The sequence below is a fragment of the Athene noctua genome, chromosome Z (genome assembly GCF_965140245.1).
Source record: "Athene noctua chromosome Z, bAthNoc1.hap1.1, whole genome shotgun sequence".
NCBI classification, from domain to species: Eukaryota; Metazoa; Chordata; class Aves; order Strigiformes; family Strigidae; genus Athene; species Athene noctua.
In genome coordinates this window covers 86,580,668-86,602,028 of record NC_134077.1, presented here as the reverse complement: position 1 = coordinate 86,602,028, position 21,361 = coordinate 86,580,668, and the positions used below count along the sequence as shown (strand labels likewise).

The window sequence follows — 21,361 nt, the reverse complement described above, 5'->3', positions numbered from 1 at the left end:
CTGCCCGCGGGGCCCTTCCCGCGCCCTCCCGGGGGACTCGTTCCCTCCCGCCGCCCCTCACAAGCTGTCTGCAGCGGCCCCGAGCTCCCTCGGCCCGCGGCCGCCCGCCCGCAGAGCGGACACCGCCGCCCCGCGGCGCCTCCCTTCCCGCCAAACTACAGCTCCCGGCATGCCCCGCGCCCGCCATCAACGCACGCTGCCGTAAAGCGCGCCCGGCAGGGAGCGTGTGTCGCTACCGCCGTTGCAGCCGCCATCACCGCTCGCCCCGGCAGCATGTACTACAGCAGCACGCAGTGGCGCCACTGGACCTTCCGCAGCGAGGAGGAGCTGGCGCGGCGCCGGGCCGAGGCCAACCGCAAGTTTCTCGGGAAGGCGGTGGCGAGCGGGAAGGTGCGGGGCAGGGGCGGGAAGGTAGCAGCGGGCGGGTGTACCGGAACGCAGCCCCTGAGCCGGGCTCGTCTTTGTCCCCCCTCAAGGTCCAGCAGAGCGATCAAGTCCTCTTGGAGCCCCACGAGGAGCTGGCGATATGCAAGTACTACGAAAAACGGCTGCTGGATTTCTGTGCTGTTTTCAAGCCGGCTATGCCGAGATCTGTGGTGGTAAGCCGCAGTGCCAGCTCGGGCGGCTTGGGCGGCGTTCTGAGGGTTACCTGGGCTGCAGGCTTTGCCCTCTCTCTGCCTCTTGTTCACTCCCTTGCTTGGCTTGTTCTGGAGAGCACGGATGTATTTTTGAGTTTTTTTTGTCCTCCGATGCTGCCGTCTGTGCTTCAGACCGCTTTTTATTTTCTCCTTTTTTCTGGATAGCGCAGCCATTTAAAAAAAAAAAAAAAGTTATTTCTCAACTGCATCCGTTTCATGCGGTCGTTACGCATGCATGTTTGTCTTAACGGCTTTCTTTCCTCTCCCTTAAGCAAAGTAAAGCAAGCAAGCAAGTAGAAACAAACCTATCGATATAAGGATCGGTAATACAATAAAATGCCCCACTAGCTAAAGGAGGCAGTCCCAAAGTTGGCCTGTCATCTAGGTGTTTCTCAAGCACTGATGCATGTTTGACCACAAAGTAAGCTGGTTTAAGCATCCATACTGGCAGTAAACTGACTACAAAGGGAAAAAAAAAAAGTCTTTGATCCGACTTATCTTGAACGAAGAAGAGCACATTTCAGAAGAGAGTGAGTGAGGTCTTACAGCTGAAGCAGGGAATGAAATTGTGCTTTTGTTGTCATTAAGATGTATAACCTGTATTGTCCCCCTGTCAGTCCTCCCTGTCTCTGGCAGGTATGGAGAGTAACAAAGATGAAGAGTGTCTTGTCTGAAGATGTGTGTGAAACGTAGCAGTAGGCAGCCATTACATGCTCTCTGGAGCCAGACCTTAATTTCGGAAGTGGCCCCTGTAGAGTGTGTGTGCTGGATCAGGCTCACCAGGTAGTGGGTTTGGAAAAACGGCGTTCTGGCATTGTCTGCAGTACTCCCAGGCATACAGAGAAGCATCAGTGTTAAACGTGTTGGAAAACTGACAGATCCGAGAAGTCAGATGTCGTGGCTGGGATTACTCACAATTTTCAGGCTAATTTTTTCAGTCTTTGGTTTTTAAATTTCATTTAAATGTCAGATTTTTCTCCTGAAGATATTATAGGCTTTTTGAGCATTGTCTTGCTAAATATGCCTCAAAATGGAGGAAAAAATAACCAAGCTGCCATTTTGTAAGGCTCCTGCAGGCATAAATGTATTAGACTTTGAAATATTTAGTGACATGGCATTATGTGCATTATGGTGCTGTAGTGTGTCCCGCATATCTAGTATATATTCAAACTTGCCTGTTTTGTGATTTTGATTATTTTATTTTTCTTTTTCTGTAATCGGTTTTTGCTCTGTACTTAGTTTTGCTTCCTCTTTTTTTTTTTTTTTTTTTTAAATTTAATTTCAGGGAACAGCTTGTATGTATTTCAAACGCTTTTACCTCAATAACTCGGTGATGGAGTATCATCCTCGGATAATAATGTGAGTTATCAATGAATCTGGAGTTATTCTATCAAGCAGAACATTGGAGGAACAATCTTTGTATCTGTAAAGACCTGAAAAAATGAGAAGGAAAATCTGAGAGCTTAAATATGGGTAAAGACAAAAGTATGGTCGCTTTCAGTTTCCATTTGGAAAAGTTTGCAGTGTTCAGAATGTGGTGTTTTGAAAATTATAAATTTTCTCTCTTTATAAAAGATGGATGCTGCATGTCAATTTTTTGCCTTTTTCCCTCCTCCAGGCTAACATGTGCATTTTTGGCCTGTAAAGTAGATGAATTTAATGTGTCCAGTGCACAGTTTGTTGGTAACCTTCGAGAAAGTCCCCTTGGACAGGAAAAAGCTCTTGAACAAATACTGGAATATGAACTGCTCCTTATTCAGCAACTGAACTTCCATCTTATCATCCACAACCCGTACAGGCCATTTGAGGGTTTTTTAATCGATTTAAAGGTAGATTTGTTTTATATGCTACATGCTCCATATGTTAACATAATACAAATCTGTCGTGTGTTATATTGGAAAATTTTATTTCTTTTTGTGCCAGTGATCTTGTTTCTAGTTCCTGAAGTGACAGGCAAATATCTGCAGGAAGTTGTTTTAGTTGTGGTCTTTAAGCACCTTAGATTATTTTCGGAATAAGATGGCCTGCTACTTTTTAGCTTTACAGAATATTGTTGATTTGTGTGTTCTGAGCTCATGAACCAGAAGATGAGGAACAGCTACTTACTTTATCTTAAATACTTACTTTTTAGACTCGCTATCCAAAGCTGGAGAATCCTGAAGTTCTGAGGAAAACAGCTGATGACTTCCTCAATCGAGTGGCTCTGACAGATGCGTATCTTCTCTTTACTCCCTCACAGATAGCTCTCACTGCCATATTATCTAGTGGTTCAAGAGCAGGAATTAGTATGGAAAGGTAATGTTTTATTTTTTGCTATAGTTAATTTGCTTCTTGTGTACTTCTTTTTTTTTCTCTGGATGTTCTTAACTAGTGGAAATGTGTATTACTGATAAACACTGGTATGTTCTTTAAGTTTCAGAACTGAAGTGGAACTTTTTTTTATTTCCATTTTCAAAAAGTAGTTGATAAATGCAATTAGTTGATGTCAGGTTTTTATATTTCTTTGGAAGAAGGAAAAAAAAAATTTAAACTGATGACTGTCCTAATTAGAACAGGATTTTTCGACTTATCTTGAAGATTAGAGTGAAGAAAGTGGAAATACAGTAGAAACTGAGAGTGTGAAGCACCTAAAGAGTCACTTAAAGTAAGATTTTTAAGGTTACAGATTCAAATGAAATAAGTGAACTGACAGCTGCTAGGCATGCGGAAACTAAGTGCTGTATTTGGCTGTTACGACTTCAGTTTCCATGGAAACGGACTAACGGTAAGGTGCTGTTTTAAGTCAGTCCCTTCTTTCCTTTTTGTGGTTCATCCCCTGGTGTTTGCAAAGGCATTATCAAATGTCTTTTTAAAGAAGCTTTCCTTCCACCTGCTCAAAATGAAGCTCATATTTCAAGACAGTATCCTCTACAGAGTTCACTGTCCTCACAAAAGAGGGTAAAAACATTCAGGTGCTTACTATAACTTGTTGATCTCATTCCTAAATCTGTATTCTGTACCTCTTGTGCCAAAATTCAGAAAAGCTTGCTTACAAAAATAGAAAAAGGTTTGCAGGTGGTGTGTGAAACAAGGGGTATGAACTTTTATCTTTGCATATTCATCAAGAACTCAAGTCTTTGTGACTTGTCTGCAACATAGAGTTGCTGTAACCTTATAATTTATTGTTTTGCGTGAGTTTGAGCTGCTGGATGTGGGAGAAGCAAGTGCTGCAGCTCGGATTTTGTGGACCTGTGAGTAGGTCTGACTGCAGAGGTGGGACAGAACACGGAAGGTTTGAAAACCTGTTGCTCCCACGATGTCAGTGTATAGGTCAGTCTTGAAAAGAGCTCCAGGAAGAATCAGATGCCACTGTGTTCAGGCGAATAGGTGGCTCCAAATTAATCTTCAGTTTTGGTATCAGCACGAAGTTAAATAATGCTCTTAAATTTGAGCTGAACAAGTGCAGCAATGCTGCCAGTCAGCTTGTAGTAACTACCATCATCTTCATGGTGACTGTGCCTCAGCCTGGCAGCTGCAGCTGATAGAGCTGTGTGTCTGAGTTCAGTGTGACACTAATGCAGCCTGGACAGATCGAGACACTTTGGAATCTTTGGACTTTTGTAATTTATCCACAAGCGCACTTACTGGGAAGGGGTAAATACCACTTGGTGGTTGTGGGTCTTGGTGACGGTGCTCACAGGTGTTCAGGTGTTAACCAGGTGGTGGGTGTATGTATTAATGTTCTTACTATAAGGAAGTTTGAATTGCTGAGGGTAGAGGAAGGGACCCGCAGACTCGTACCAGGCAGCGTTTAGGATTTGATTTCAGCTGCCAAAAAACCCAGCCCTGTCTTGCAAGCCTTGCTGCCTGTTGGCTTCTCTGACGACTGCTGTTCTGTAGTACTTGCTTTTCCAGCCGTCATACTGTGTGATGTTAGTGTGATACTTCAGAGAACCTTAAATGTAAGTTGACTTAAGTCAGCGAGGCTCACTTCCAACACCGCAGAATTAAGTATTTGTAACTTTGGTTCTTTATGTGGCCAGGGGATACTTATGTCATGTTCTTACAGAAGAAGGATGCAAGTGACAGATTAGCTTTTTTATCGCTTTATAGTATTTATGTAATCAAAGTGTTTCTACTAAGTCTAATCATAAAGCTGTAGCAGATGTAAATAATAAGTAACACATTTTGTTAACTAATGGTAAATAAATAATTACGACACTTAAGAACTTACTTTTCCATATCTCTTTGCAGTTATTTATCAGAAAATCTTACACTGAAAGAAAACAGAACATCCTTAGCCAAGCTACTGGATGACATGAAATGTAAGTAAACACTGGAAAAATATAAACAGAATCTCTAAAAGAGGAAAACAGTATTTTTACAAACAACAAAAACTAGAAGCAGAGAAGGTGTGCTTCGGGTGGTTTCTTCATCTCAGGGCGTGCACAAGGCAAGTAGTGATGTGGATGCAAGGGTTGTAAAACACTGAGCCTTTCCAATGAGATTAAAAGGCAGAGGGCCTGATGCTTCTCAGAACATAAGTGCTATAGTCAGTTTAGTGCTAGCAGCTGACTCAAAAGTGAGAAATATGTTTTGGGAACTAAATAATGTTTTTTACAAGTCAGGATGAAATGACTCTTCAGTCATTGCGTCTTAAAAATTGCAGTTTTGGGCAAAAGCCTGCACATAACTACTGCTACCACCAGAGGGTACATTTTCTAAGCTATACGTTTAAGTTACATGACAGAATTTATACTTCACTTCTGTTTTGCATCCATGAAGATGTTTCAGAAGATGTTTGATATAAAATATCACGAATGCTATCACAGTTTAGTTAAGGGGAATGTACACTGATTATTACTGGGTTTTAGTTAATTGAAAAGGCTGGGATATGCAATTTCCAGTAAGTAATCAGTTATTTAATGCTTTAAGCTAATGCATGTGTTTAAAATGGGAGAGTGGTAGCATTAAAAATAGAGTCCTTTGACTAAGCTGACCTTAGTGCTGAATGCACCATACAAGTCATCGGGGTCTACAAATTCAATTTAAATTGGATTTATAAAACTTGGGATGCTCTTCCCTTTCTCTCCCTGCAAACAAATCTAGTGTTCAGGTTTCCATTGCTGAGATGCAGAGGAAATGCTGGGATCACTTATTCTTCGCTTGCATTATTCTGGAAGGTAGCTTTAGCCCAAAGGTGGTAGCTTTGTGAACATACGATGGCTGGAAGGAAATTGTGAAGCATCTGTAAATGACTGGTTATGTAGAACTGATGGTAGAGGAAAAAAATCTTGATTCTTGCAGGGTAGCTGTAAATTTAATTTGCATTCTTAACAAGACTGCAGTCAATCTTCTAGGGGCTTTATAAGACTGAGGTACAAAGCTGAATGTAAAAAATACTTGTGTATTTTGAAGCTTCTTAGGAGAGTAATATGAACTCTTAAGTTATTATCATTTACTTTGAGGAAACCCAGAACTGGTGATGCTGACAGCTTGTTTCAAAGTAGTTCTTTGTGCTCAGCTTCAGCTGTACCTTGATATTATTCAGAATGGATCCTTGGATGGAAGATAACAGTTAAGCCTTACATACATAATCTTTGATCCTCTGAAGTTTGGTGCTATGTGGGACAGGAAGTTTTGTAAGCACAGTTTGGGAGGAGTTCATCCTTTGAACGTCTAATACTTGCTTTAAGTAGACACAAATACAGGGATTTTACTCAGTAAGCTTTCTGTCTCAACAATATGTTTTGTGTTGCCTTGTAGTGTCTTTTGAGTCTGAAAACTAGATATGACGCTTTCAAAACCTTAAGAGGTGTGGACTTCTTAGATTCTGTTTTCTCCTCTGTGTACCATTCTGATATTTTTGGTGTAGGTTGTTTGTTTTTTTTTTCCCTGGTAGAAGCTGCTTGAAAATGTACCCTGTTTCTCATGTGAGAGGGAGAGAGAACTGTTGGCTCAAGCTTAACTGAGGGATAAGCAGTAACAGTAGCCATACTACTGATCGATAAGCTTGTGTAATTCCTGAGTGTGGTGGGCTGACCCTGGCTGGATGCCAGGTGCCCCCCCGAACTGCTCCATCACTCCCCTCCTTAGCTGGACAGGGCACAGAAAATAGTAGGAAAGGCTCATGAGTCGAGATCAGGACAGGGAGGGATCACTCACCAGTTACCGTCACGGGCAAAACAGACTCGACTTGAGGAAATTAGTTTAATTTGTAATCAGTCAAATCAGAGTAGATTAATGAGAAACACAACCAAATCTTAAAACACCTTCCCCCACGCCCTCCCTTCTTCCCAGTCTCAGCTTTGCTCCCGATTTCTCTACCTCCTCCTCCTCCCCAGCGTTGCAGGCTACGTGTCCTGGCAGGAGCCTGCTCCAGCGTGGGCTTCCCACAGGGTCACGGCCTCCTTCGGGCACATCCCCCTGCCCTGGCGCGGGGTCCTCCACGGGCTGCAGGTGGAATCTGCTCCACCATGGACCTCCCTGGGTGCAGGGCACCGCTGCCTCATCATGGGCTGCACCACAGGCTGTGGGGGAATGGAACACCTCCTCCCCCTCCTTCTTCAGTGCCCTTGGGGTCTGCAGGGTTGTTTCTCTCACATGTTCTCACTCCTCCCTTCAGCTGCTCTTGTGCATGTTTTTTGCCCCCTTCTTACATACGTTATCCCAGAGGTGCTACCACTGTCACCTTGGCCATTGGTGGGTCTGTCTGGCATCCAACTGGTGTTGGCTCTGTCGGACATAGGGGAAGCTTCTGGCAGCTTCTCACAGAAGCCCCTTCCTGCTAACAAAACGTCACACAAACCCAGTACAAGGTAGAGAAGAAATTATGTAATGTGCTTAGACCTGTGTTGTTGCCACTGTAGGCATGAAAAATCTCATAAAGAAGTATGAACTGCCAAGGCCTGAAGAGGTTGCTGCTCTAAAACAGAAATTGGAGAAGTGTCACAGCTCGGAGCTTTCACTAAATGCAAACTTGTAAGTAAATAGTGTGTTAAACTTCTGCCTTTTTGCTGTAGAAATAGCTTGTGTGAGTGATTGAAAATGGGAACATTTGAATGTACACACAAGGATTTCTGTTCACGTGCTTACTATTGTGAGTGTCTGCTGGAAGCTGAGAACCAAGACTCAGAGTAGTGCTTTCAGTAATGTGTAAATATGTTCTTTTGTACTTATTTGCAGTTCAAGCTGTAAGACAGATTATTTTGTAACAACTGGAATCCGGGGTAGCTCCTAAGGTCTTGGCCACTTTATGTCTCATGTAATGAGAATCAAAGGCTTTAAAATCACATGATTAGAATTGTGTAAAGGGTTAATGTTTTCTTAAGAGTCATGCGGATGACAAAGGACTTCCTGATTTTTCTTTTTTTGCTGTTTTCACTTTTTTACCCACTGTGAGCTTCCAGCAAACTGCTAGCTTAAAGTCTTTGGTAGTTTGTGACAAGCAGTCTAATCTTGTAGTCACATAAGGAGACTTGACTTACAAAAATACCTAAACATTTAACTTTTTTCCCTGGGTGGAGTTAGGAAGAAGAGGAAAGGTTATGAAGATGATGATTATGTCACAAAGAAATCTAAAGTGGATGAGGTCAGTAAACCTATTGTACAAGTACTTCCACTCTAACTGCCGAGACAAAAGTGACACAGCTACTGAGACAAACTTCTGCATCTTTTAATATTCTTTTACGTGTTGCTCAGACAGAATCTTTTTCAACTCTTTTTGAAAAATGAGCCAGAGTTCATACTAGCCTGTGCTTGGGATTTATATAAGAATTTATATCCTTAAATACCCCAGTCTTTTGTGGGGAGGAGGAAGAACACACAGGCCATCCTTTCCTTGGAAAGTCTTTTGACAAACCATAGAACAACATCAAGCTTAGTACTACCAGCACGTGAAACTTCATGATGCCAGTGAGGGGAAGTAGTTGTGAAACTGAGTTTTGGAATGTTGGGATGAAAGGAGGTTTTGGAAGTCCAGGAACTGAACACTTCAGGGGAAATCCTGGCTCTACAGGTGGTGGAATCTCAGTCCTCAGAATGCGGATGAAATAAATTAGTATATGCTGAAGTGTATACTCAAGCAGGCTTGTTTCACAGAAGTTTTATGTGGTGATTTTTCTGCTGACCAGTGTTTCTGAAACTGTTTACTTTATTTGGCTTCTTGAACAAAGCAGAAGTCAGCTGCTGGACTAAATTTCTCCGTCAGCCGATTTGCTCGCCAGGCTTGCACAAACTACAAATGGGTAGCAAGGACCTCAGGTTATAAGACCAAGTATAAATAAGGTGGAGATAGACTGAGAAAGGCGACTGAACAAATGAAAACAGAATTAAGGTCTAACCTGAACACCTTTCAGAGCTGTCATTTGTAACATTGACTGGAAGTTGCAGAGAATACGTTCTGGTGGAGTAGCTTTGTGAAGAATCCTTTTTAACTGGACTTCTCTTGATGCTGAAGACATTGTACATCCTGATAGCCTAAGACAACTTCAGTGTGATGCTTAGAAAGACTTGCTAACAGCTAAAGAGGGTCATCTGTCAGAATCCTAACATAAAAAAACCCTCACAGCCTGCATTTTGTAATTTAACGAGTCTTGCTTGTAAAAATTACCAAGTAGGTTAATGCTATGATGTTGTACTAGAATCTAAAAAATTATTTGAACAATATTGTAATACAATCAGCACTGAAAGTATGTTTTAACAAAATATGCAACCTCAGGCATATTTTATGATAATAATTTAATGCTGTAAAAAACTTCGACTAGTGTTTACCCCAAATGCCACTTTTAAAAAGCATATTGGAAACGGCAACTCCATAAAACTAGCACTTTTATAACTTTGAGAACATGACTTAAAGAACAGCTCCAACTAAACTCTGGAGACTCACTTCTTCCTGGCACTGGTTCAATTTCAAGGGGATCTTATTTTAGTAATGCTGCTGTGGTTTGAGGTAGTTCTTTTTTTTGGGTTTCTTATTAATTTATATTCACAGTTCTTCCAAAGCAATAAAGGGATTGGATAAATTTACATAGCGTGCAGCGTTTCATGGTAAGTTCTTGCACTGTTTTAACAGCTCCTGAATTACTCAATATTTTAAAATCCAGTATCTGAAATGCCAAGGGTTTGTGTCTGTGTAGTTCCATTTCTGAGTTAATTACCACATGCAAAAGCAGATCTGAGCTGGGCAGGACATAAAGGAGACTGTGCTTAACTTTTTGAAAGCTTACAGCATGTGCGTACTGCTCAAACCTTGAGACTTCTCTAACCCTGTAGTTACCCGCTGTTAACGGCATTTGTATCTGTTAGTGAGTAGGCTGAAGTATACAAGTGCGCAATCAGTTCTAATCTATTTGTTAACATTTTGTTTCATGGTTTAATAGTTTACAGCTGAAGTTAATAGCAAGGCCGTAACTGATATGGAGAGCTCATCAATTTCAAATAATAGAAGAAACGCACAGAGTACTGTTTGAGCACAGATGACTCGGCTGGCAAAGTGATGAAGCCATAAAAAGCACAAGATATTAGTAAAAGGTTGCAATATGAGCTTTTGTGGAAATCTCTACACAGTTGTCCATAATGAAGATGCATGAGCTAAACCTCAGGTGCTGAAAAGGGGCTGCTAAAATGACTGTGTCTCCATGACTTCCAAGAGTAGGCTTGGAAAACCATCTTTAAGGTTAAAGGGCTTAATCACCACTAGTTAAACTATTTTTAGTCTTCATTCTGTTCATGGAATACTCTGTTAGGTAGTAAATGCTGCCTGTCAGGAGTGTAGCTGGTTTTAGCCAAGCGAGGGTGGTGTTGGTCTTGATAAGCATTGGGGCTTACTGTCAGAAGCAGTAGAGCTTAGTCCCAAGAGCCGTTCAAGCCTGTGTTCGGGGATTAGCCACTCTTGGCTAAAATAAATATAAAAAATAAAGTCTTCCCTTTGATACTTCCTAAGTTTTATCTGTTTTATTTCCTGCACAGGAGCACACTGGGTAATACTGCTTGGGAGGGGTGTGCAAGAAACATTTTCAGTGAACCCCGGAATGAAAACTTAATTTGGGAGTCTTGCAATAGATAAGGGCATACTTGAAACTCCCTTAACTGTGCTTAGGTTTAGTGGGAGTATGTCTGAGCAGAAATGCAGGTGGTAGAGACTCTAAGGAAAGGAAATGCCCTTTTGAGTTGTTGAGTGGTTCTTGGCCATGACCTTAGGTCAGGCACGTCATGAGAATCTGAAAGGAAACTTAAAAACCAGGCCTTTCATTAAATAACTTCTGTGTAGGCCTTGCCTGAATTCTTCTTTCCGGTTTGAGCTAGCCTTGTTAAGTTAACCAGGACTGAGAGATCGCTGCCTGGTTGTCAGAAATGGGAGTGTGCAAGATACGAACAGTCAAGCAGTCCTGGCAGAAACACTCATCTGACAAGCGCTGTGTTTAAAAATCAGTTTAAACTTGCTATTTAAGTGAGTCTGTTCTTGATAACAGGCACAGTTCAGAGATGTGAAAAGTTTCCTGTTACTCTCTCTAACGTGTAGTGGAAGTTACTGTGACAGTACGTGCAGTAGTACCACGTACCTACAAGTTGGGTATGGCCTGTCCCGCCTGACTGTGAAACGCACCGAGTTCACACCTTGCTCAAGGCGTTGCTTTCTCCCCTTCCATTAGGAAGAGTGGACTGATGATGATGTTGTGGACTTAGTGTAACCTTGAAGGAAGATGGGATCCTACCACTGCAGAAACTACTGTGTGGTGTCACGTGTGAACCTGACAGGTTCCTCACACTGTGCCATGAGGTATTTATTCTGTCACTAATATCTTTGCAATAAAGCTTGTAACTTTTTAAAAATAATTGTAGTGCCATTAAACGCTCCCCTCCTCCTGAGCTTGTCACTGGAGCAGCTAAAAGAATACGGCTGTGCCCGTAACACTTGGCACGTTTGGAAGGTTCTTCTCAAATGTACCAAGGAGGCCGCAGCAACACATTACACAATATGGAAAGTAATCATCACACCTTTGTGACTTGCTCTGCAGCTGCGATCTCACATTAGGCTGTTGTGACTGGCTTAACCTGGGGGCAACTGAGTATTTTTTAAATCTTCTTAGGTAGTTTGATGTCTTCCAAACCTAGAGAAAAGTCTTGTTTCCTTTTCATCTGTTTTAGAACGTGAACAGCTCTACAATACACGCACCTAAATGTCACTTCGGGAGTTTCCTAGTTCCATTCTCATCACTGCATGCCAAGTCTGTCCTAAAGTTTGTATTTTTACCATATTATGCTACCTACACCCAGCCAACTAACTCTATAGAATAAGCCACTTTATCCACTGTTTGTGACAAGTCCTATACCAGGGTCATCAGCTGACTAGTTGGGGAAGAAAATCAGCGATCACCATTTCAGTGCAGAAAGCCGGACACTCTTTACACACCGCCTTCCTAACCGAGGGGAAGGGAGCGTGACTGAACGCAGTTTAAGTGATGTTGAAAGCTGTAAGCTGAGCATTTACACAGAAAAAATGTTGCCAGCTGGGACTGTGAGTTGTGTGACCTAATGGTATGCAGAGAGAGAACTAATCAGGGCAGGAAAAAAGATTCTTAATTACCTTTCTCATCCAAGACACAGTTGGACAGTGGTTTGGCAATAAAGGCTTGACTGCGGCAGGTCAAGAAGTGATTTTATGGGACGATCTAAAAAGAATTCAGCAGTCCCAAGGTCTAGCAACCAAGTGTGTCTTCCCTAGGCTGCATTAAGAGCATCACCCTGGTCTGCCAAACACAGAACCGCTGCGCACGCGCCCTCAAGCAAGTCGTTTGTGTCATTACCTCATTAGCCCTGTCGGTGAGTCCTCATTAGGTCGCTGCCTAGAAGAGTGACAGCTGGCAGTGCTGAAATACCCTCTGAACTGACTGCGTGTTTTTAATTCTTTTTAACAGTTTTAACATTTACTTTCTCACCTGTGAGATACGTACAGATTAAGGCAAACAGACAAGGTAATGCTGTTCTGAGGATTCACGCTAAAAAAGGGACACTGCATGGACATTTTGAAGTACATTGCGTGCAGCCACTAAAAGACTTCCACAGCAGCCAAAGTTAACCAGTTTCCATAAAGAGTTGATCTGCAGCTTGATTTATTTTAAAAACACTTTTTCACTTATAAAAATAATATTTATGCTAGACTTACAGTGCACAAAAGACCAACCAATACATATTTTATAAAATGGTTTAATGAATGCATGCATGTCTGATACAATGATCAATAAATTTACTGAATTCAGTTTGCCATTGTAAACATTTTACAAAAGCATTGTGATTTATCTGGATATACAGTTTTGATGGACGAACTATTCAGACTGAATCAGTGGCACATCAAAAAAATAAAGCTGACAAGACCCATTCTGCATATTCTCTTTCAACATGATTCCAGCAAGAGAAACAGCATGGTATAAAAAGTGTACAGTAAAGATTGTTCCTACCATAACATCAAATTCTGGAAACTGTAAATACAAGTTAAAAGTGGTTGAAACAGTCAAAAGTCGTAATTATTGTAACCAGTCAGAAATTACAGTAAGAAATGTTATCCAGTTATATGTGGCTGTCAAAACAACACATTTCTTCTCATGTCAGTTGATAATTCTTTTCCAACAAGATAGCAAAACTTTGGCAATCAGAGGTGCTGAAAATAATTTTCAAAGTTCAAGACACAGTCACAGCATTTTCTTTGCGGAAGGTGAACTGTACACCAAGGCTCAGAGGTTGTGAAAACTGTTTCCAAGTGGAAAAAAAGTGCAAGTGTCCTGCACAGATAGCTTAAAAAGCTGCTGGTACAATCATTCACCAACAGAATCTTTGTTTTCTTTTTGCATAGTTCACACATCACTGGGAATGTGACAGGGTGTGCTATTTTTGGCAAGAGCAAGAAGAAAGTGATACTGGTGTGAGTTGCCATGTTGGGCATGCTGGATCCATGCAGAATTCAGGTACAGTGCTGCTACCTGATGTTATTAGACACTGAATACTGATTTTGTTTTTGTTGGAGCAGTTCAGTAATAGCCAAAAGCTTCTTCAGAACATGCTGCAGAAAGAGAACCACACATTAGCTGGAAACAGAACAGTCTTGCCTGAGGAGTTTCAGCATTAGCCTGTCAGACCTGCTGTGAGGTAGTTTAGAATGTATTAAAAAAAAAAAAGGAAACAGCCGATTCCCTTGTCAATAAGACATTACCTCTGAAAGGGAAATCTAAAACAGTGTTATGAACTTCGCCTCTCCGCCCATGGATCTTTCTGTTGCTTTGTGGTTTAACAGGGAGGTTTAACAGAAAGCCTACAGCTAACACGCTGTTGGGGTTTGCTAGAAGTCTGCTGTGTTTGTTTACAAATGTACTGGCAAAGTAGGAAGCAGAAATGAGGCATTGATAGAAAACTAAGGAAAGTAAATTTAGTTCTCAACTGAAAAAAAACAAGATCCTAAAACTAACAACCCAGAGAGCCTGGCAGGAGACAGTAATTTTGTGGGTTTAGGCTTCCTCTAGAAACTAAAACTTCCTCTGGAAACTTTACGAAAACCTCTCTGGTTTTGCTGCACAAAGAAACAAAACTACACACTAAGTATTTACAGCTAATAACCTCCCGGTGAAATGCACCTATTTTAAAACATTTTATCAGTTATTCTACAAGCCGGAAATATGAAAGAATCCTGATAACGAGGAGTAGCTGAAGACACATACTGTCTGTGCTGTGGTTTGTTTAACCCTTCTTGCTTACCTGCATTACACCTCGCTCGTTACTGAGCGTCCGGAGTTCAGCTGAGTGTGCCACACAGATCTCGTGTAAGGCCGCCAGATCACGAGACAGGTCAGTTCTAGAGTGCTCTGTAGTGTCTGGAAGCTCAGGAACATTCTTCAACAACAACAAAAAGACAACAGATTTAGGATGCTGAATACGGGGGCATACCAGGAGATAAACTGCAGGTCCGCAACTCTGCTGACACGATTGTTTTATACCACAAGCAAGTTCTGCAGTGTTTATCTTCCCAGCCAGGTCTCCAATCCATCTTTCTTTTATGAATTAGGGATTTCCTCCTCTTCACAAGCGTGCATTTTATGAGTATACTGCAATTGCTACGCCTGCTAGAAGGGCTGTGGTATTTCTGGCAGGTGCACCCACCCAACAACAGCGGGGCTTCTTGGCTGCTGAAATATAGTGGCCACTGAATGCTGGGGTTTTTTTCTCACCTTTTTTCTCAGGGTTTTACTGTAAATTGGGCCCTCAGCCAACAAAGGCTGATGCTGACCACAGATCAGATCCAGCTCACGTATAAATGGAGTCCCCTGCAGTCAAGGACTCTCCCCTTGGCTTGGGACATCACCTGAGGAAATTCCTTGAGATTTCCCCCCCCCTTGGGTTGGAACACAAGAAATTCCTCGAGGTTGAGGACCCTCATTTTTCAGGTGAATGACTGAGCATTTTGGATTGTTGTTAATCCTAGGAGTTTGTGCAGTAATAGTTTTCTCCTCTCAGGGACATCTGAATCTGTCATTTGTGAATGATTGCTCGAGTGCCAATTGATTGCATTAAAATAAACATAATTTTAATTATCATCTGTTTATCTTGAGAGCCTCCACAACATTTTAACTGGTGTAGTTGGCAGGATGTTGACAGAGGAACTATTACGGAGGCACAGTTGTGTGTCCCTTCTCCCCCAGATGTACAATGGGTGAAGAAGAAGTGTTTTGACCCGGTGGCAATTGTGGAAAAGTTGGAACAGAGCCATGGAATTTTTTGGGATGGCAGAGGTATAGGGAATATGTGCGCCATCTTAGGCCTGTTTGATTCAGGTGCAAGATTACTTCGGAATGGTGGAGAAAGATTATTTAAAGAAACTACCAGAAATTGATTGTTTAAGGAAAGAATTGTTACAAGAGTGAGCGCGGTTATTGGAACAAAAAATTGAAATTATGTTGGCACAGGCAAAAAAAAAAAAACCTAATATTGTGCAGATCCAAAATGCAGACCTTGAAGAGTGGAACGGGGACATATGGGGAGAGTATGATGAAAGCAATTTGAAGGAAATAGAGGAACTGAAGGAAAGAAATGTGCGACCTCTAAACAAAACAGAAAGGCACATGGGTCTGCAAGGTGGGAACCCCTGAACACAATCCACGTGACCCCCTGGGCAGAACCTGAGCTTAGTGAACTCCAAGTTTTCATGTAAGGCAGACAAAACTGAAACCAACCACCTGTGGACAGGGCAGGGGATCAAATCCTGTCGAGTGACGATGAGGTAGGAGGGTTCTTGGTTCCCGGAGTGTTTTTAAGTGCCAGGCTGGTAGGTAACCAGTCAGTAACATCTCGAGTGGCTTGCTGGGGGCGCGGACCCCAAGGAGAGGGGGAACCTGTTACTATCCAGGTGAAGGGATATTGGATATTACTGGAACTGGCAGGAGTACAAAAGGCAGGTGCCTTCACTTCAGGTGGTGTGTGAGAAGGGGCTCAGAAGAGTCCCTTGACATGATCTGGGGCTGATGGGAGTGAGATGGGATGGACTGACCCAGGCGGTGGTGGGGACAGAAATCGGAAGGTCTGGCAAGTCAGCCAAAAACTGCACCTGAAGCAGCCTCCTGGCTGGGAGTTCGAATTGCCCCGAGGCAGCCCAGATCGACCTTAGGATCCAGAAAGGAGTGATCTTTGTCGGCACTGCGGGTACCCCAAGTACTGTTACATGGGCAAGACACCCACCGACCACATCAGTCACCACGTCCTGAAGTTGGTGGAACTGCTGGAGGGGAAAACCCCACAGCAAAGGGAAATGTAGGCAACCGAACTCCCTCAGGAAGGGGAATTTAACACTTCTGTGACACTGAGAAGGGAATTGAGAGTCAAAAAACTAGCAACTGTTGCCTGGGGGTTGGTCTGCCCATTGCACATAGTGGATTCCTACCAATGTTCTGCTGACAAGAAGCCCTATATACATACCCCTGTGGGTCCTGGGCAGATAAGTCTAGAATTTTTGTTTGATACAGGAGCCCAAATTAATGTCTTAGACAACAAGCCCATGAGTTAGGACTTACACCATCAAGAAAGATTATAAACGTAACAGGTGTGACAGAGGTGGTAGAAAAAGGTCCTGCAGCCCAAATGCAATTTGGTTACCAGGGAAAAAGAGGATGTAGAGGTGACTTTGAACCCTTAAAAGGGAAATATATATTGGGGTCTGATCTGCTGGCAGGTAAGCAATGGTATTTACCAGATGGCAGTGTGGAGTTTTGGAGGCAGAGGGACAGGGGTGACTCATACAAGAATTTTGCAGGTTGCTCCTTTACTGCTGCAATCTAGAACCTGTGTCTCTCAGTATACATTGCTGACTGCTGCCAAACGGTGTTTTACAAGTAATTAATGATCTTGAGAAAAGAGAGGTTCTGAGTCACACATACTCCCCTTACAATTCTCCAGTTTGGCCAGTCCATAAATCCGATGGGTGGTGGCAGCTAATGACTGACTATCAGAGATAGAATAGTAACACCCCACATTTAGCAGGCTCTGTCCCAAATACATCAAGTAACAACAACACTGCTCACCCATGGACGGCTGCTTTAGATGTTAAAGAGATGTTCTTTATGATTCCCCTAAGGGACGAGGATAAGCCTCGGTCTGCTTGTGCTTGAGAAAGGACACAGTACACCTTTAAGCGACTCCCACAAGGATATAAGTATCTCCCCACTATTGCTCATAATGCTTTGGCCAAACTTCTCAGCACAGCAGAGGTGCTGTCAGGTGTCCATAGATATCAGCATATAGATGGTATTTTGGTTGGTGGAGGTACTAGAGAACAGGTAGGGCAAGCTGAAAACCATTTGGGACCCGTTAACTAAGAATGGGCTGGATATTCCACCCTCTAAGTGTCAAGGTTCTGGGCAAGAAAGTACATTTTCAGGAGCTTGGTGTGTGGCTGGAGCAGTTGCAGTACCTCATGATACTCCATCAGTTATTGAAAGGGGGCAAATTCCAGGTAAAAGGCCGAAGTACAGCAGCTGCTAGGTACACTGGGTTACTGGAGGAAGCATTACCAGGGTTTTTGGTGATTGCTGTGATCTGCTTTGAAAAAATAGGGAGTGGGACTGGACTTTACAGCACACAGAGGCCCTGAATATTGTAAAAGATGAACTCAAGATCTGTGAGAGGTTGGGGCCCTTACACCCACAGGACCTGCTGAGGGTTGAGTGGGGATTTGCAAAACATGCCTCCTATTCTGGTGTGCTTCAGACTGCACTGCGGGGACCAGCTAGATCTTTGCTGCTCTCTTCCACTTTATTTAAGGAAACTCAACAACGGTATTCAGAGTGGGAGAAGGGGCTTCCCTCACTTACCAGGGCAGTTAAGGAAGCAGAGAGGTTACATACCATGCAGAATAGTGTACTGCAAGGCCATTTTCTTTTAAATTTGATTCTTAAGGGTCACTTCCCCCTGAAGGGGTAGCCCAAGCGGCCACGGTATGTAAATGGTATGCTTATTTAGAGGTAGTCAAAATCTCCAAGCTCCAACAGCCTGTAAATCCAGATCTGGTTTTGTCAGGCCAACCCTATAAACCTTCCCCAGCCAAGGAGGCACCCGAATTGACTACAGGTTCAAACACACGAGGAGTGTGGTTTACTGATGCATCTGCCCACCGAGTGGGATTAAAATGACAATATAAAGCAGCAGCCTTGGAAACCGATACTGGTAAAATGACTGTAGGGGAGGAAAAAGGTAGTGCACAGGTGGGAGAGTTGCATGCCCCCTTGTTGCAGCAGAGAATGGCATCAGTGACTTACACTGGCTTATAAGGGTGCTAGAGTGGATAAGTCAGTGGGCATCTGATCGGTGGAAGTGGGCCATACAAAGGTTTGGAGAGCTGAGGACTGGAAACAGTTGTTAGAAATAGGTAGATCACAACCCCTGAAGGTGGGGTGGGTAAAGGGCCATGCAAGAGACAGGACCCCTGCTGCGAGATGGAGTCAGCAAGTAGATCCCCTGGCCCAAATTATGGTAGTTGACAGTGATGAAGAAGATGGGGATCAGCTGGCTGAGTGGCTACACATGAAGCGATGCCACTGAGGGAAAACAAATCTCTATTACGAGTGTTGGTCCCAGGGATAGCCTATGTCTACGAAGACATCTGAAGCAGTTCTTATGGCTTGCCCACAGTGTTGAATGAGGCTTAAGGTTAACCACCCAATTCAAGCCCCAGCCCAGCATATCAAACAATGTAAAGCTCTCTGGAGCACCTGGAAGTTGATTATACTGGTCCTTTGAAGCCATCTCACGGGAGGAGATACATTCTGGTAGGAGCAGAGGTGGTGTCAGGATTAACTACAGCTACAGCTGTTAAAACAGCTACCGGAGACCAAACAGTCTGAGTTCTGCAAGGATCGTTTAGCACCTTGCCAATCCCTGAACGTATTCAAGGTGACAATGGATCACATTTCACAGTCACAGTGGTGCAAAACGGCACACGGAAAAGGTATGAAGTGGGTGTTTCATACACTGTACTGCCCTCAGGCCAATGGCATAACAGAGCAAACCACTGGTTTCATTAAGAGACAAGTGAAGGTCTCACAACACAACTGGGACATGCGGTTATCACAAGTCGTTTTTATTGTTAATAACCACAGGGGAAATTATGGGAACATGCAGATAGCAGCACTGTACCCTATGAGTTTATTGGCTGGTGACACTCCTATATTTAACAATAATAAGGGCCAGTTCCCTTCAAAAATATGTGTGGGCCAACCCGTCATGATAAAGTTGCCTTTGACTGGCGTTGTACCTACAACCTTAGTAAAATCTTGGGGGTTTACACGTCTGGAAGGTCCTAGATAAAGGTGAAAAACTCACTATTAGTGCCCAGTGGATAATTTCTGACTTTTAACTTTATGCCCGGGATTTAATCCAAGGCCTAGTTCTGCTTTGTTTCAGGATCCTGGAAAAACAGGTGGCTTCAGCACCCCTATGGGCAGTGGCGATGGTGACTCACACGGACAATCAGGACTTGGATGACAGCATGGTGGTGAATCAATTTTTTTTTTTAACTTGGCATCTTTTAGAAGAATGTGATTGAAATTGGTGTTATTAAGGGAGCAAGGTGCTTCTGTGTCCCAGATATGTTAGTGCTACTTCATGAATCTTTCTTCACAAATGAAGAAAGTGGCAAGAGACTCAAAGGCAACTGTTCCTGTATTAACTGGTTGGCTGGGTATGTCTGAATTTTCCTTGTCAGAACCCTTAGTTTCCTTCAGTTTTGCTAATGATTGTAGTTGTGTTTATTATGGTTTGTATTATGTTATATTAGTGTATAGGTTGTGAAGTCCATGTTAACAGTAGAGTATGTCTTCTAAATTTTTTTTTGTGTAGTTATCTAGGAATGACAATCCACAACAAGCATTAAAGCTCACTGGGACTGCACTCCCTTTTAACCTTGGACGCAAGAGGTGACCGTGCCACCACTCTCCAAGGAGACCAGCCAAATCGTGAGTGTGGTCATGGGGTGGACTGTGGGGCAGGTGCACCCACCCTGACAGGGTTCCTGGTTGTTGGGACACAGCACCTGCTGATTCTTTCTTTTGCATCCTTGTTCTCAGGGTTTTACAGTAATTGGGGCCCTCAGCTAAGAAGGGCTCATGCTGACCACAGATCAGATTCATCTCGGGTATAAATGGAGTCCCCTGGGGGAGCCATTTTGAGCCAGTTCCCTCTGGAGCAGCACACACAGCTGCAGTCAAGGACTCTCCCCTTGGCTCGGGACATCGCCCAAGGAAACTCCATGTGGTTCCCCCCTTGGGTTGGGACACAAGAAATTCCTTGATGTTGAGCACCCTCACTTTTTAGGTGAATAACTGAGCATTTTGGTTTGTTGTTAAACCCTAGGAGTGTACGCAGTAACAGTTTTCTCCTCTCAGGGACATTTGAATCTGTCATTTGTGAATGATTGCTCGAGTGCCAACTGATTGTATTAAAATAAATTTTATTATATTTATTGTCTGTTTATCTTGAGAGCCTCCGCAACAGCTACACTACCACTGAGCTGACCAGAAAGCTACTAAATATAAAGACTCATAACCTTTCCCTAAATGAGGGGGAATCTATCCGTGTTTTGGTTTGTTGGGGTTTTTTTGTCCCCCAATCTAGATGACAAAGCAGCAGCACAAAAATGCAGCAAGATCTGTAACTATTAAGTAACTCATTAAACTAGTCATAAAACAACAATGTAATTAAAACAGTAGAGTAATCCAACAGCTATTTTCAAGCCAACAGTTTTCACAGACCTCATGCAAAATCTGTCATTTAAAGAAAAGTGACATATTCTATGCAGAAGTTGTAATTTAACCAGGAAAAGATGACATATGGCAACCTACCAGAATGCCACACTCATTTTTACATCTTATCAAAATATTCAGAGATGTCTTCTAGGTCACTTCTAAGGGATCAATTGAGGCAGCTTGGCACATTTTTTTTAATCTGAGCTTTTAAAATGAATTCTTGGTTTAAAAATACATGTATATAACATGAGGACCTAAGTCCTGTTATTGCTCTCATACACAGAACAGTAACAGTTTAATATACAGTTCAATATGCAGTTATACAGTAACTGCCGTTCACTCTGAAACTACAGTATCTAGAATGAATGCAGTGATACATTTGGTGAAGCATAACTGAAATTCAACCTAATGTTTTTGAAAGCAAAAAATAATTTCAATCTCTGGTCAAAACCATATGACAAGTTATAT

General features: G+C 42.7%; 2 protein-coding genes across 17 annotated transcripts in view; one reads left to right on the top strand and one right to left on the bottom strand.

The window, feature by feature from the left end:
- Positions 1-242: 242 nt before the first annotated feature.
- Positions 243-20,871, top strand: CCNH (cyclin H). 15 transcript variants are annotated; one of them, XR_012635554.1, is made up of 12 exons: positions 243-390; positions 477-599; positions 1,924-1,997; positions 2,257-2,467; positions 2,770-2,933; positions 4,872-4,942; positions 7,487-7,598; positions 8,148-8,208; positions 13,468-13,579; positions 19,554-19,830; positions 19,989-20,104; positions 20,216-20,869. XR_012635554.1 is itself a non-coding variant. In XM_074932393.1 (10 exons), the coding sequence occupies exons 1-10, from the start codon at positions 274-276 to the stop codon at positions 19,604-19,606; spliced, it is 1,098 nt and encodes a 365-aa protein (XP_074788494.1). In that variant the 5' UTR covers positions 243-273; the 3' UTR covers positions 19,607-20,870. The 15 variants fall into 15 exon arrangements, 3 of the variants coding, with proteins under 3 accessions (XP_074788494.1, XP_074788495.1, XP_074788496.1); XR_012635556.1 differs by having other exon boundaries at positions 19,554-19,641; positions 20,216-20,867; XR_012635557.1 differs by having other exon boundaries at positions 19,554-19,644; positions 19,997-20,104; positions 20,216-20,867.
- RASA1 (RAS p21 protein activator 1) overlaps positions 13,536-21,361 on the bottom strand; it is a 69,282-nt gene continuing 61,456 nt past the window's right edge. For both annotated transcript variants that reach the window (XM_074932391.1, XM_074932392.1), the window contains exons 24-25: positions 14,364-14,498; positions 13,536-13,674 (exon numbers count right to left, since the gene is read on the bottom strand). In XM_074932391.1, coding sequence (XP_074788492.1) covers positions 13,591-13,674; positions 14,364-14,498 — 219 coding nt within the window. In that variant the 3' untranslated portion in view covers positions 13,536-13,590. The remainder of the gene's footprint in view (positions 13,675-14,363; positions 14,499-21,361) is intronic.